The 16,000-nt window shown below is 40.6% G+C and overlaps 1 protein-coding gene and 1 pseudogene across 2 annotated transcripts; both read left to right on the forward strand.

Annotated features, from left to right (window-relative positions):
* The first annotated feature begins 430 nt into the window (after positions 1-430).
* On the forward strand, positions 431-5,793 carry LOC308360779 (cytochrome P450 2J2-like). The gene is made up of 9 exons (XM_080832893.1): positions 431-632; positions 1,086-1,248; positions 1,368-1,517; positions 2,112-2,269; positions 2,544-2,720; positions 3,179-3,317; positions 4,180-4,367; positions 4,612-4,753; positions 5,002-5,793. Exons 1-9 carry the CDS (start codon positions 450-452, stop codon positions 5,175-5,177), a joined length of 1,476 nt encoding a protein of 491 aa, XP_080689019.1. The 5' UTR covers positions 431-449; the 3' UTR covers positions 5,178-5,793.
* A 4,815-nt stretch (positions 5,794-10,608) lies between these two features.
* On the forward strand, positions 10,609-15,655 carry LOC308382761 (cytochrome P450 2J2-like; annotated as a pseudogene). Its single transcript has 6 exons — positions 10,609-10,800; positions 13,406-13,543; positions 14,028-14,169; positions 14,474-14,661; positions 14,924-15,065; positions 15,480-15,655. The product of its transcript is annotated as a cytochrome P450 2J2-like (transcript).
* Positions 15,656-16,000: the final 345 nt, after the last annotated feature.

Consider the following 16,000-nt stretch of genomic DNA (forward strand, 5'->3'; position numbering starts at 1 on the left):
AAATTCAGATCACACCTCCAAACTGCATTTATTGTTGTGGATATCAGTTTGAATCAAACAGACATCAGCTAGAAAACATTTCCTATGACTCTTTTCATCTGAACATGTCCTTTGCTAATCAGACTCTGCCTGGTACTCATGGTGCAGAGACAAACATCTGATGCCTGTCTTCTCAGAGATTCATTTTGGACAAGGATAACTTTTGGCACAACTCCAAGTTTTATTCAGGCAGTTAACTTTGAGTGAACTTCACTCCCATTACAGAGAGTTATCAAGCATAAATAGGCTGTCACATATTTCTATAAACAAAGGAAGTTCCACCCACCACAGCCCCTCACTCTTAGGAAGAATGTGGAATGGGTTACATAATGCACAGCGCAGATTAAATAGCCACTCACAGCAGAGAAGCATTCACATAGGAAGACTCTCCCTGTGCAACACACAGAGCCATGATTCTGCACATGGTGCTATATTTGCTTGATTTAAAAGGATGGTTAGTTGTTATCTGTATTCTCTTGATTGTGGTGGATGTGATCAGGAACAAAAACCCTACAAATTACCCACCTGGACCCTGGCCTCTTCCGGTCTTTGGGAATGTCTTCACAGGAGTAGATTTCAGAACTATGGAAAAGGTAAGAAACGGAAAAAGAAAACAATATGCTGTTTCACATTCATGCATTTGCACTGAGCATTTGTAAAAAACAAAAAAAAAAAAAAAAAAAGCAAATCATAGTTTTAGATTGTGCACTTAAAATAAACTGGTGTCTGTGCACAATGTTGGCTCTGTAAATGGAAAACAAACAAAGTGGCTTGGCTCAAGCCATACACTTTTCCAGCCAATCGGCATGTTGCTTTTGGACCACAGAGGGTAGGAGTATAATTGAATTGGCTCAAATCTAAACCTTAGCTCAAATATTAGTTAAAACATCAACAACCGTTAGCTAGAATCGAGGACTGTACCTTTACTGAAAAACGAAATAGAAAACATGTGAATAAAAGAAAAGAAAGAAGTGTGTCCATTTACTTAGAATGATGTGTAAGGATATCTCTGACCTTCTGTTACACTGTCTGTTTCCTTTGTAAAGCTCGCTGAGGTGTATGGAGATGTCTTCAGCCTGAGGTGGGGCAATGAGAAGACAGTGTTTATATCAGGATACAAGATGGTGAAGGAGGCCCTTGTGACTCAGTTGGACAGTTTTGCAGACCGGCCTGTTGTTCCTCTGTTCCATAAGGTCTTTAAAGGAATTGGTGAGTAAGGAAACCAATATTGTGCTGCATGATTGAAATGTTGACATGCATGTTTCGTATGGCCATATGCTGTATCTTAAACATTTAGATTTTAACTGTATTAATCTGCATGAATTAAGGAATTGCCTTGAGTAACGGGTATATGTGGAAGATACAGAAGAAATTTGCCAACGCCCATCTAAGACACTTTGGGGAAGGCAGGAAAACTCTGGAGCTTCACATCCAGCAAGAGTGCCACTACCTGTGTGAAGCCTTCAAGGAGGAACGAGGTGAGAGTCACATACAAACAACAACAATCACAACAACACAAACAACACTGCGCTGTCAAAGACAGATCAGTCCCATGCTTAGACATTAATACATACTCAGAGTAACCCGAGACCCGTATACCACTAAAGCAATGTCAGTAGAAATCAATGAGGCTGCACCCAGGTGAATGGATGGCTGGTAAAGCTGGTGATTATTAATGGGAGACTGTGGACCGAAGGTACAACTTCAAAGAGTGGTCAGGTCGGGTATGTAATTCCATTTGTCATTCTGACATGTACTATCTCTGTGTCATAGGTAAGGGGACAAAGTCAGTGAAAGCTCTCTTTGGCAGTCAACACTCATTAGTAGCAGTACCTTATTTTTATACACAGTGACTACATGTGTTGCATATGCAAGCCATCCCCTTGTTGTTGTTGAAGCATGTCCCCATGAAAAATGGCCGGAGGGATTTATAAGCAAAGGTGCAAAATTGAAACTGCTGAACAAAACAAAAAAGTGGTAGTGCAGTCAATCTATTCTCATCAGCAGAATATTTCCAAGCATTCTTGATGATTATCTTTGTTCCTTTTTGTTGTTTTTATTTGGTCCTGAAGACCCATTTGATCCCCAGATGAAGCTGAACAGTGCAACAGCAAATGTTATCTTGTCCGTCGTTTTTGGGCGTCGGTTTGACTACAGTGATGAGCGGTTCCAATACTTTCTCCGGGCAGACACCGAGGCGGTTTTTCTGGCTGGGTCTGCGCAGGCACAGGTCGGTGCTGTTATAAGTTACAATCATGATGCTGGCTAAAGTTTTTGGACATTTAAGCTCAACAGCCAATCTATTTACACCCCTCCTGTCCTCCTGAATTAACAGCCTGTGTACAAAGCTTTTTTTTTAGCACACACACAATAATTATTATAAATTAATGAAATAAACGTTTGATACACAGCATGACAAATAAAGGTTTGATACACAGCATGACACAAACAAACTTAATCTACATTCCCATGTTAATCGCTGTTGATGTGTGACTCTTCCCCAGCTGTACAACGCCTTCCCTGGGCTCTTCCACTACCTGCCAGGCCCCCACCAGGTCGTTCACTCCAACTACGCCAAAGTCACGGACTTCCTGCGACAGGAGATCCAGAAACACGTTGAGGACAGGGATCCGTCAGACCCACGTGATTATGTGGACGTCTATCTGGGTGAGATAGAGAAGGTGAGACCCACGTGATTATGTGGACGTCTATCTGGGTGAGATAGAGAAGGTGAGACCCACGTGATTATGTGGACGTCTATCTTGGTGAGATGGAAAGGTCCTAAGGACCTAAGGCAGTTTGTTCTTGTTGGAAAACTGTCAGATTGGGCCCTGAATCCAGGACATGTATTGTTTTTTTTTCTGTTAAACACTTTTTTACATTAGATTTACTACATTAGATTTAGATTGAACACCATTAGGCAACATTAACATTCATGGACGTTTTAAATTAGACTGACATTGAAGGGAGATTCAGCCATATCTTATTCTGCCATCATACAGACATTCAATTCAATTTTATTGATATAGCGTTAAAACAAATGAAACCGTCTCCAGACGCTTTACAGAGCCCAGACAAACAGCCATACGCAGTTCCTGTATAAGTATGTTCTTCCTTCCCGTTTCTCTCTGCCTCTCAGAGTAAGGATGATGAGGCAGGATTTAACCTGGACTGCCTGGTCGTCTGCACCCTGGACATGGTGGAGGCAGGGACAGAGACAGTAGCCACTACGCTACGCTGGGGCCTGTACTTCATGATGAAGTACCCTGAGATACAGGGTATGTGATCAGTATGGTTTTGACCACTGGCATGGTCAGAATCATTCATTCCAATATAGTCACTGAGGGCCATGAAAATGCTCATCTACCTCAAGCTTATTTGATTTTTCTAGAGGTTATCCTTACCAGTAATGTCATGTAATGTCCAGTTGCAACAACAGTCGTAACAAGAGAAAAACTTATGGTTCATTTTTATTGTAATGCATTAATAGCCTGACGATGATAATTCTAGTCAGAATATGAGTCTGATACTGCTCCATTGGGCTGTGATTATGGGGCATGTTTCAAACAAAATGCCTCTTCGCTCAATTGGATATACCTAGAACCAGTCAGAGCAACGTACTATGACCATCGGGGCCAGCTGATACATTAAACTTTTACCGTATCCCGTAGGAGGGACGGCAAAAACATCTTTTCGATCAACAAATACCTTGATAGCGTGTCTCTGTTCCTCTTTCAAATTTAATGCGCTGTCAGTGTCTTCTAAAACAGACTTGAATCCCCAAATTTTAGCTCTCCAGCGGCAGCCATGTTTGTTAAATACGAACTCAAACCAAGCGTTGGTGACGTAGTTGATAACGTTACGGTTGATCATCTGTCCATCATCGTATAAAGCCCACCCTGACAATTTGATTGGTCGGCCAGAATCCTGCCTTCTGATAATTTCTCCCCAACGGAGCAGTGCCAGACCGAACTTCCAGACCTCAAATGTTGTGGGCGGGGCTAAGTTCGGTCTGGTATCCAGGCTAATGCATTAATACTGACCACAGTGCCTACATAGAGTAATCAGACGTTTCCTAGACTATAAACATCAGCGTTATGAGGCTATATCTAAGTGATAACGTCTGCTTCTCTTCTGCAGAAAAGGTCCAGGCTGAGATAGACAGTGTGATTGGTCAGTCACGGCTCCCTGATATGACAGACAGACCAAAGCTGCCATATACCGAAGCAGTCATCCATGAAACTCAGAGATTTGGCAATGTTCTACCACTAGGATTTCCGAAAATGGCATCCAAGGACACCACATTGGGTGGATACTTTATACCCAAGGTAAATAAACTTTGAACTTTGGACAAACAATCATTTGACCAGCCAGTATCAGAGCAATACCTTGTTACCAATAAAGCGTAAGCCATTGATCATTGATAACACCAGTGAGTATCCTGCATTGAAACATACTTTTGAGATGACTGTATGAACACTGTTAAAACGCCTCCAAGCCCTTTGTGAATACAGCATGAATTATTTGCAACAAACTAGTAAAAAACAGCACATTGTTATGTGTTCTGTTTAGGGGACAATGGTGACAGCAAACCTGTCGTCTGTGCTGAATGATAAAAATGAGTGGGCAACACCTCACCTCTTCAACCCTGACCACTTCCTGAATGCTGAGGGCCACTTCCGCCGAAGAGATGCTTTTCTTCCATTTTCAGCAGGTGACCAAACATTGTTTATCAAGCCATAAATCTTTTTCTTAATCTATCAAAACACATTCGCATCAGTAACACATTTGAGCACACAAGGTCATTATCAAACATGCTGTTGCAGTGGTAGTTCATGATTAATCGCTCACCAGACAGAATATTGTTGTTGTTGTTGATTCTTGATTCTTATTTGGGGATCTATGTGCATGTAGGCCTGGTATTTATCTTCATGTTGTAACATGAATTATTAATGTCCCCAGGGAAAAGAGTTTGTCTAGGAGAACAGCTGACTCGCATGGAGCTCTTCCTGCTGTTCACCTCACTGATGCAGAGGTTCTCCTTCTCCTCACTCCCTGGTGTGGAGCTAGGTCTGGAGGGAGTGATGGGCTTCGCCTACTCACCTCCTCCCCACAAGATCTGTGTCAAGCCACGCTGACGGTGCCCAAGTGCATGATGTGTTGGCCAAGCCCCCGCCACTTCAGAAACACACAAACAAACAAACAAACAAACAAACAAACAAAAATAGTCACAAAATAAAACTGATCTGGTATCATATGTAAATGTTCAAATAACTGCTGAACAATGTAAAGATATCATGTTTCCCTTGATCTGCACTTTAGATTTCTGCATGTACTGTATGTCAATAATTGTGAAAAACCCAGTTATCGTTGTTCCTATAAAATGTATAATCCTGCTTAATGTTGTCTTTTGGAGGAGTTGCAAATCATGATTAAAGATCAGAATTACTAATGATTGACAATAAACCATTAAATCTCATAACTATTTGTATTTTTCCCTCTTAATTAGACTTAGGTTAGAATGTAGGGGTCTCTGGATAAGAATCCTGCCATTTGGAATGCTGTGTCCTACATAGGTGTGATACCATAGGTGTCTTCCTCACCTCTCCCACCCAGAATACTTCTTGATTTCCCAGGACCACACCCACTTCACAGATGACTCAGCTTAGAACAATGCATTAACTAGCCCTTAAAATAGCCAATGTATAGCCAATGGTGTACAGAAAGACACACAGTAAGTGCTGAAAGGTTTGATGGTTGTATCTGAGCTATACAGTTGACAGTGATAAGCCTACTGAATAAAATGACTGCAACACTAACCTCTAATGTGTTTAAGTCTTGATTACAAATATGATTTTACTCTTAGGCCTGCGCAACGACAGGTGTGGCGGGTATACATTTCGCTTTAGGGGTTCTGAAGGGGGTGAGCTACAATACAAAACATTTTCAAAAGTGTGTAGTGTAGGTATAGAACTGTCAAACAGTGATATCGACCAAAACAAAAGTTTAATGTGAGATTGTGAGGATTCACAGAAACTGTTTGCCCTTTACTATTTTATACTCTGATGATAATACATTGTTGCCTCCTTTCGGAGTGGGGTTCAAGTGAGTGCATAAAAGGAATGTGTGCACTTCTATTCACCCTCAGATATTCCAGGAAAACTGGCCTGAACTCAGCTTACATAACAGGCAGTCCAGCTGCCCTACCCCCTCTAGACACACACACACACACACACACACACACACACACACACACACACACATACACACACACACGTCAACAGAGCAACTACTCTCTTCCGGCTCTGTCTCAGGGGAGGCAACCCAAGGGTGTGCTTAAGCACACAGAGACAAAAACAGCAGTCTGCAGCGCTTTAGTGTTGACCATGACTTTGCATTTCCACCATGTTTTCCCAAGCTATCTAACAAAGCTCGCTGGGCTGTCTGTGAAACCTTTGGACAGTCTATTAGAGCCGTTAGTAATCTCAGGTGTGCCTGATTATGGCCTCTTGCTATTATAGTTCATTACATGATAATCTAGCCAACCAAGCCTTACCTGTGCCTCTCCCTGAAAATAATCCTCAAGTCAATAAATGGACATAAAAGCCCATGGATTTCCCTATGGGATAAGACAAAGTAAACTGACCATTATAAAAAGGGTAGGGCCACTTAAAAAAAATAGTAAACGTTCATTACAAATGTAAATGTTTTTACTATATCTCTGCCAAATATGTGCAAAAGTTATGCAACAACTGATTAACAATTGATAATATTGTCTCAAGCTGCCCTCAACTTACCTTTAACAGGAAGAAACCTTGAGCAGAACCCAGCTCAACAAGGGGGGGCCCATCAGCCTGGTAGAGCCATAGAAAGTGGGGGCGATGTAAAGAAGGATGGGAGAAGCAGATAATGTCAGAGGAAATGGGACAAATTCATACATTGCATTCATACATACATACAGTACATACATACAAACTTCAGTGTAAGTCCTGTAAGTGTGCTGGCAGTTAGAGGACATGCAGCACATAAACTGTAGAGTGCAAGGATGCGTTTCTGTGTTTATGTGAATTAGTTCCTTGTTTCGCCATACTATCATGTGCCCATAGAGTGTGTAATTCTGTGATTAATGCTCGAATTAAGAGTGTATTTGTTTTCCTCTTATGTTCGGTCAGTGTGTAGTTTCTGTTAGCAATTAGAGTTTGTGTGTTATACGTAATACCTGGGTACTATTCGGCGACGCTCGCTAAGCGGTTTAGCGAGCTAGATTCCAGGCTAAAAAAAGAGGACGGCCCTTTATTGATCGCAAAGAACTCTTCCTATGCTAATCAAACTATAATATGACTCCTTGTCAATGGGATCTCTCCTTCTGGCGTGGGTGTGGCAAGTTTAGCCAGCTAAACTTTGGTTAGCCTGCCCTGCAGCAGGTTAGTGCTAAGCGATTAATTACCATGGTTATTGATCAAAAGTTGCTTCGGCAAACTCGATAAAGGGGTGTCCTCTTTTTTTAGCCTGGAATCTAGCTCGCTAAACCGCTTAGCGAACGTCGCCGAACAGTACCCAGGGCCCTGGTGTAGTTTTTCCAATGTGTTCACATCTTTTTATACCCTTGGACTGTAAGTCATGTCTGCTTATAAGGCCCCTGCTTGGCAGTTTATCTGTGCTATAGGCACACATGAATAATAGCTGTCTCAATAAAATAAAAAATCTTTACAGGACAATGCAGTTTCATACGGAGCCCCTAAAGGGACATGAAAAAAAAAAAAAACTTTCTCGTGCGCACCAGAAACTTTCTCGTGCTCAAAAGAAAAGTTTCCCGTGGGCACGAGAAAGTTTTGCGTGCGCACGAGAAACTTGGCTACTCATTCTAGTAGGCTAAAACAAAGAGTAGAACTAGGCAGGACGGGCAGAGAATCGTCTAGAATCGACCCAGATCTGCCTACGGACATAAAACACTAATTAGAGTAAGTATCCTATGCCTAATTAATCATTCTACAATTATTCTACTTTTATTTCCGTGGTTATGCGGTACTTGTGAATTTGGGGGAAATGCATCCGTTTTTGAGGATGTAGCCTAGTTGTCGAAAACCCCAAAGCTAAATCAAAAGCTAGCACGTGACTTCCACGTTAACCACAAAATCTAGGTCGTGCAGCTACGCATAGTTGGTAGATTCTAGAACATTACGGTCAATTAAGAACATTAAGCATACATGTGTTCAGAACATTAAAACACACACACACACACACACACGCACACTTGCATTAAGAACGTTAAACACACACTACTTTACTGTATTACAGGGTATTGGTACAGTGAACATGGCGACGGCAGCAGAAGATGACATGTTTGCATTTCTCAGAAGAAGAAACATTGATGACTGCATAATTAAAGAACTACAAGAGGACAAGGTGAAGCTTTTTTGTTTTCTTCACATATACAGCTCCAGGCCAAATTATTAGAATATCATGAAAAAGTTGGTATTTCCATAATTCCTTCAAAAATGTTGAACTTTCATGGATTATAGATTCATTGCCCACATTTTGAACTATTCCAATCATTCATTTGTTTATTTTTACATACAGTATGTAAGTGAATATGTGGATATTGCTTTTCACAGATCGACATCAATGTCATAGGTGTGATGAGTGATGCGGAATTGGGGAAATATATCTACAGATATGGTGACCGGCTTGCTTTAAGAGCATTTTGCCGCCAGAGAGAGGTGGCAGCCGCAAGACCAGATGAAACGGAAACAGCAAGGTCTTCTCTGGTGCAAAAACTGAGGCAAAGGATAGGTGCGCGGATAACTCAAACCAGACATGAAGAAGCGAGTCACGGAATGGGAAACAAAAACGCAGCCAAAACAACGCGCCGAGTGGAATTGGGATGGCTGCACTATTTCGAGGAGACCAACTCATTTCATCAGGCGCCTGAACAAACCATTGGATTTAAGAATTCTTCTTAAATGACTTTCAGACAAAATATAACCATGTCGGCTTGCAAGTAATGCCACGATGTCTTTGTAGAGCAGTCCTAAACTGAAATAAAGGTGCACTAATTCATGAATTGCCATGTTTTCTGCAGCCTGCAGTCTGTAAGACCGTTTCAAATGCAGAAAGTTTCAAGAAAGTTTCACGTGCCCACCAGAAAAGTTTCAGGTGCGCACGAGAACGTTTCTGGTGGGCACGAGAAAGTTTTGCGTGGGCACCAGAACGTTTTTGTTTTTTTCATGTCCCTTTAGGGGCTTCGTAGTTTCACGCCCTCCCACATTGTGTTTTCATAGCCCTGGCAACAGTGGTGTTTGTGTCGGCACAGCAGCAGAGGCTGTAGTCAGGGATATTTGTATGGGCTCAACGACTTTGCTGTATTAAACTTGCTTGTCATAACTGGGGTATTGTGTTTCTCTCACCATTTCCCCCTTTAAAATCAGGCAACATCTGTAAATCAATGTGAAATGTATCTTTTAATAGCTCTACTAATGGCTGCAATGTGTAAGTCTCAGCTGTAAGTAGCCAACATAACTCCAATTTCTTGTTAAAAAAAAGTCCTTTTATGTGACATTTTCAAGAAGTCAATTCAATAACGTGTAGCATGATGCATCTGAGGAAATGTGCAGGGGGCTTGGCATTTCTGAGCTTCTGCATAGAAGTGTGCTATATTGTTTTGTATATTTTGGATTGCGCATGTTTAATGTTATGGCCAGTAGCCTAAAAGTGCAACCACTTCATGACATGAGCAGCAGACGTTCAACGCAAGTGATGTGTTGTCGAAATTAAACCCCATGTGAAATCCAAGATGGCAATAGTTTGACTACCGAGTTTGATTACACGGTTATTTGAAAGAGAGATAGAGAGAGAGACAACAACAGAATATTGATTTAAGACAACGAAAACTATGAAGTTCTAGCAAAACCATTGCTTCCTATGGGCTGAAACACACCAACGCGTTTTAAAGACGCACCCGAAAGGCGCGCCGAACCATAGGAAACAATGGTTTTGCTATAGCGTCACGTTTTTATAAACCCGTTTGGTTTGTTTTAGCCCTATAATGAATCGTCCTATAATGAATCGTCGTTTCCTCAGTTAAAGGCACCCAGTGCAACTTTCGAGGCTTAAAAATAAACATTCAATTTCTAGTCTTTTTTACACGTAGTAAGTTTCAATAACTCCATACCATTACATACCGACATTCAAGCAGCAAAGATGAGACGTCCTTGTGTGGTGAGAACTGATAGAAAATCGATAACAACAACAATCGCCGCCATTTTCTTTATTTTTTGGTAACCTACAATAAATAAAGCAGGTTCCAGTCAATGGAAAAATGGCTTCTCCCCACCGGCGATTGTTGTTGTTTACGATTTTCTATCAGTTCTCACCACACAACGACGTCTCATCTTTGCTCCTTGAATGTCGATATGTAATGGTATGGAGTTATTGAAACTTACTACGTGCAAAAAAGACTAGAAATTAAATGTTTATTTTTCATTGAATGTTTACATAAAGTTGCACTGGGTGCCTTTAAGGAACTTTCACAGGACGATAACTCGGTCTGTCACTTACCTAGTCTCGATCATGCATCTTAGTCTGGTGCTCGAATCGCTCGACCTGAAGAGTCTATTGCTTTTTCTCGTGATATTCCTTCTAATTGCCGACTATCTGAAGAATCGAAAACCCCCTAACTACCCCCCAGGGCCATTGGCATTACCCTTCGTGGGAAACCTCTTTAGCATCGATTCAAAACAACCACATATTTACCTGACCAAGGTGAGAGAACTGCCTGCTTTTACACACATTTTTACACATTGAGTAGGTTTAATGTGATTTTAAAGTCATTTGTACGGTCAGTTCATATAATTTGACTTGTCGTAGTATCCTGACACACCTGGTAATGATTAATTAGGCTAGAGGAGAACGGTTAAGGTTACTCAAGTTCTAGGCTAAATAGTCCAGTAGCAGGCTATAGGTTAAGTATGAACTAGACGTCACGCAAAGCGTTATAAAATATGACCGCCGAACTGTTCAGTAGGTTTTGGCACAGAATTAGTCATGGTTGTCAGTGTGTTTGGGTGTTTTTATGTGTTTTGTGTGTGTATGACTTGTTTATTTTACGATATGAAAAGGCGTAATAATCCAGCAAATTCTTTCAACAGAAATAAATCACATTTTGTTATATGTAAATGAATATGTGCAGATTGTTGTTTCTGTGTATGAGGTAAGAGGCATGATAAGATATAAGTACAATGAATATGAGGTAAGAGGCATGATATGATATATATACAATGAATATGAGGTAAGAGGCATGATATGAGATAAATACATGAATAGGGACAACAATTTTAAATAAGTAGATATGAATACACTAGAACACCTCAGCAATAATACAATGGCAGTAAAAGGAATGTAGTAAAAAAAGTGTTTTATTAAAATTAATGAATGAATACTCTACTCTAGAACACCTCAGCAATAATACAGTGGCAGTAAAAGGAATGTATTAAAAAGGTGTTTTATTAAAATTAAATCTAAAGACACTAAAATTGAATCTTGTTTTAGAGGTGCTCAGACTTTGTACAAAAACACATTGTACATATTTTGGAAGTATTCTTTTTTACTCTGAACCTTGTAAACAGAGGTGTTTGGTCCACATTGGTGAGTTTAGCATTCAGAAACTGTGTGTGGTTTCTATACTAATAATAAGTAACTTAGAAAGTCAGTGCGGGCACATGATGGCAGCACTCCGATCCTATCCGATTCTCTCCATGGGGTCTCCATGGGGGGTTAACTGCTCTATCTCAAAGCACATGGAAGTGACAAAACTAGATCAGTTCAAATCAAATGCGGAATGTTTACATCTGCTACCGTTGATTATACAGTAAATACGTTGTGAAATGAAACAAAACCGTTGATTATACAGTAAATACGTTGTGAAATGAAACAAAAACACACCACAGTTAAAGTTGTATTAGTATTGATTGATTCACATCGATATGAATGGATTACATGACTAACAATGGGTGGAAAAGTAATAAGAAAATATTTGTTCACTGAATTAGCGCGTTCTGTCCCAAACAGTTGCGTTCCAGTTTCTAAGTTTCACTTTCGCTTTCAGTATTTCAACGTGAATGAGAGGGAGCACAAGAACTGAGCGTCTAGCAGCGTTTATCATATCATATACATTATATATGATGCATGTATATGTCTGTGGGCACGATCTCAAGCACGTGCAAAAGTTGTTGTTGTCCAATTTGAATCAGATACGAGAGACACATGCGCGCCCAGTCCAATTACCAGCGGAATCGAATCGTGTGTCTGGGGGTTTACATCGGAGTCCAGTCGGACTCAAGTTGGACACAATGAATCTAGTTCTGGGGAGTCACATGTGTCCAATATCCAATTTAAATCGGACTGAAATCGGAAATTGGACGCATGTGTCCACACTGAGTGACACTATTATTCACCTAGAGCACTATGCATATTGATGAGAGAGGTGTTAACACATTGGGACACCTCAGTCAAAGGTGTAAACATTCTGGGACACCTCAGTCAAAGACAATGGCCAGGGTGATTTACACGTCTCCGTGTGTATTTTCTATTTCTATTTCTTTCAACAACTTTTAAGAAATAAATGACATTGCTTGACCGTGTAGCTATTTGTCTCTGTTTTGTTACCGACTCTGTTTTGTTACCGACTTTCAACCACGAGAATGATTAAGATCTGTGTTTTTGTCTCTGTTTTGTTACCGACTTTCAACCACAAGAATGAGTAAGATCTTTAATAAGAGTCTCAACAACGTTTAGAGCCCTGCCTCTAAGTGATGCAATGCGCCTCGAGCGCGTCTCATTCACCAGGTGAGGCGACTCACTTCGTGCGCTACGCCTCAGATCACATCCTAGTTCTTACCTGCACTATGAAGGTTTCTAAGCTCTAAAACCTATACTTTTCGAGATTTTCAAGATTTTTTTGGGGGGGAGAAAAAATTATAATCCATACTCAACCTATAGCCTGCTACTGGAGTTAAACACATACTATGATCTGCAAAGGTGTTGAGGATTTAAATTTGCAAATTTTCCTCAGTTGGAGTTGCTAAAATAATTGCAGCAATTATGACCAGACTAGAGGTTACTTTACAAAATGTTTGTTTTGTGAAGCATGTTTTTATCCAACAAAAGATATCACTGTCAACCATAATAAAAAGGTGATTGGTCCAGTAGCAGACCCACACTACACTGAGATAGGCCAAGTGCTTTATAGTGCATTTTAACTTTAAATAAATGGACAGCTCTTAAATGTTCGAAAATCAAAAACTTTAGTGGGCTCTCCTTTCAGAACAAATAAAAGGAAATGGTAACTTATACATTTTTGTCTTTTCAGTTGGCTGAGGTTTATGGCGACATTTACACTTTGCGTCTGGGCCAATAACAGACTGTGTTCGTCACAGGCTATAAGATGGTGAAAGAGGCCCTTGTGGGTCAGGCAGAGAACTTTGTTGACCGGCCCTTTAGTTCAATGGCTGAAAGAATTTACCCAGGAAATGGTGAGAAATTTTTATATTAATCAGTGTCATTTCATGTGTGTATATGTTTGGGACACATGTTCCACAGATGTACACTGCAAAAAAGCTTTTCTAACCTAGTGTTATTACTCTTATATTGAGATGAAAAAATCTAGTTGGTCTTGTTTCTAGCTAAATTGTACTTACCTAGTGCTGTCTTGGTAAGGTTATTTTTGCCTATTTCAAGCAAATATTACTTATTTTAAGAAATCTTAACAAGCCAAATGTGCTTAACGCACTGGCAGCCAAATTTGCTTGTTTTAAGCAAAATCCTGCTTAAAACAAGCAAATTTGGCTGCCAGTGCGCTAAGCAAATTTGGCTTGTTAAGATTTCTTAAAATAAGTAATAAACTGTCATATCCTCCACAGTGCATATCCTCTAATATGCCTGCCTCTACCTGCCAGCTATGGGCTACATTATGTTTATTTTCTATACTTTAGGGTTCATGTGACCCCACTGATGGCTTTGATGAGACCAATCTGGTTCTAAACTCACTGGACCTGTTTCTTGCTGGAACAGAAACAACCTCCACAACCCTTCTGTGGGCCCTGGTGTTCCTGATCAAATACCCAGATGTACAGGGTGAGAGCCAGGGCAGTTCCTATGTAACTCTCAGTGTGTATTGATTACAAATGAAACAGCAATTTATCCCACAGGCAATTCATTCAAGTGTAAATGATGAAAGTCTACAAATGTGTAACTTAAGATGTAATTTTGAGCCATGAAATATCTGTATGGTGTGTCACACTGGTTTGATTGCCATAGGAACAGGCTAAGTGTGAATGTAGCATGCTGTGTAGTCATGGGAGGTTTCAGTGCATTACTAAATGTCAGGTGTGCAAGTATAAGTGCCATTGTATGTATTTACCATCCTGTTGAACTGCAGAGAAGGTGCAAGCAGAAATTGACAGTGTTATTGGTCAGTCACACCAACCCAGCATGTCTGACCGAGCCAACATGCCCTACAGTGAAGCTGTGGTCCACGAGATCCAGAGGATGGGGAACATCGTCCCACTGAACGTTCTACGGATGGCTGAGAAGGACACAACACTCGGAGGATACTTCATACCCAAGGTGTGGCTGGTCTCTTTCACTCAAGATGAAAAAGAGTGAATTAGCATTATCCCTTAACCTGCCTTAAAATTATACATTTCTGCAAACACATCCCCTGTGAACAATAAATACTTACAACTGACAGCTAAGTGATCGGTGTTAAAGGTGTTCTTGTGTGCAGTGTACAGCATGTACAAACAATCTAAAATCTGTGATGTTTGATAAGCCTGAGGGAAATGCCAAAGGAATTCCACCTATGTTGTGTTTATGCGTTTTGTTGTAGGGGACATCTCTGATGACCAATCTGAGCTCAGTGCTGTATGATAAGTCTGAATGGGAGACACCAGATGAATTCAACCCGGGTCACTTCCTGGACTCAGAGGGCAAGTTCAGGAGACGAGACGCCTTCATGCCCTTCTCTGCAGGTAGGATTTAAATGTCCAATTCAAGGACATTTTGTTGTGCTCTTGTGCAGTCTAAATAGTTGTATTTTTCTTCAAATGGTTAACTATTTCTACCATTTCTATAGTGAATTCATAGTCATAAACTATGTATGTTTAAACCCTAGGACCCAAGATGAAGTTGCAAAAAGTGCTTCTCAACGTTACATACCAGTTGAAGTGGTTGTTGCTCTTCAGGCTCTTCCTTTGCCTCGTGGAACAATTCTGTTAACTAGTCACACACAACACAACACTTAAAGCACCATAGATTAACTCAATGCCAGAAGTCTGTCTCTGACACCTTCCCTATGTTGTTGAATACCTTGTGGATAAGTAAGCATGACTTAAAATAAGTAATGACACTCACCCTGGTGGTTCTGTGCTTTTTTGGTCTGTCAGGAAAGCGGGTGTGTCTGGGGGAAAAGCTGGCTAAGATGGAGCTCTTTTTGTTTTTCGTGAGCCTGTTTCAGAAATTTAGGTTTTCCACGCAAGATGGAGTCGAGTTAAGCCTGGAAGGAGATGTGGGAGCCACACGCTGCCCCTACCCTTTCAAAATCTTTGCACACACACGCTGACAGAGAAATGACCTGTCCAATACATTTTGCTCAACAACATTCATTCAGACATTCATTTTAGGCTATTCTCTTGAAAAACAAAATCTGTAACAGGAAAATGGTTAAAATATGATTGACAGTAATATTATGTGCTTATATGTTTAATAACCTACACTGTTTTTGCTTAGATGAACTGTCACACTGTGTTTACTGATTACGATTACAACTGATTACAAAAGCCCCCCCCCCCCCCCCATGTCCCTTTCGAATTTCATTTGTGAGGTGTCCAAAGAGTTGAAACAGAGAAAGGTAATATTGTACCCATGGTTAGAAAATTAAATGACCAAAAAAGGAAATAGAAACTCA

The sequence above is a fragment of the Sprattus sprattus genome (genome assembly GCF_963457725.1).
Source record: "Sprattus sprattus genome assembly, chromosome: 2".
Taxonomy (NCBI): domain Eukaryota; kingdom Metazoa; phylum Chordata; class Actinopteri; order Clupeiformes; family Clupeidae; genus Sprattus; species Sprattus sprattus.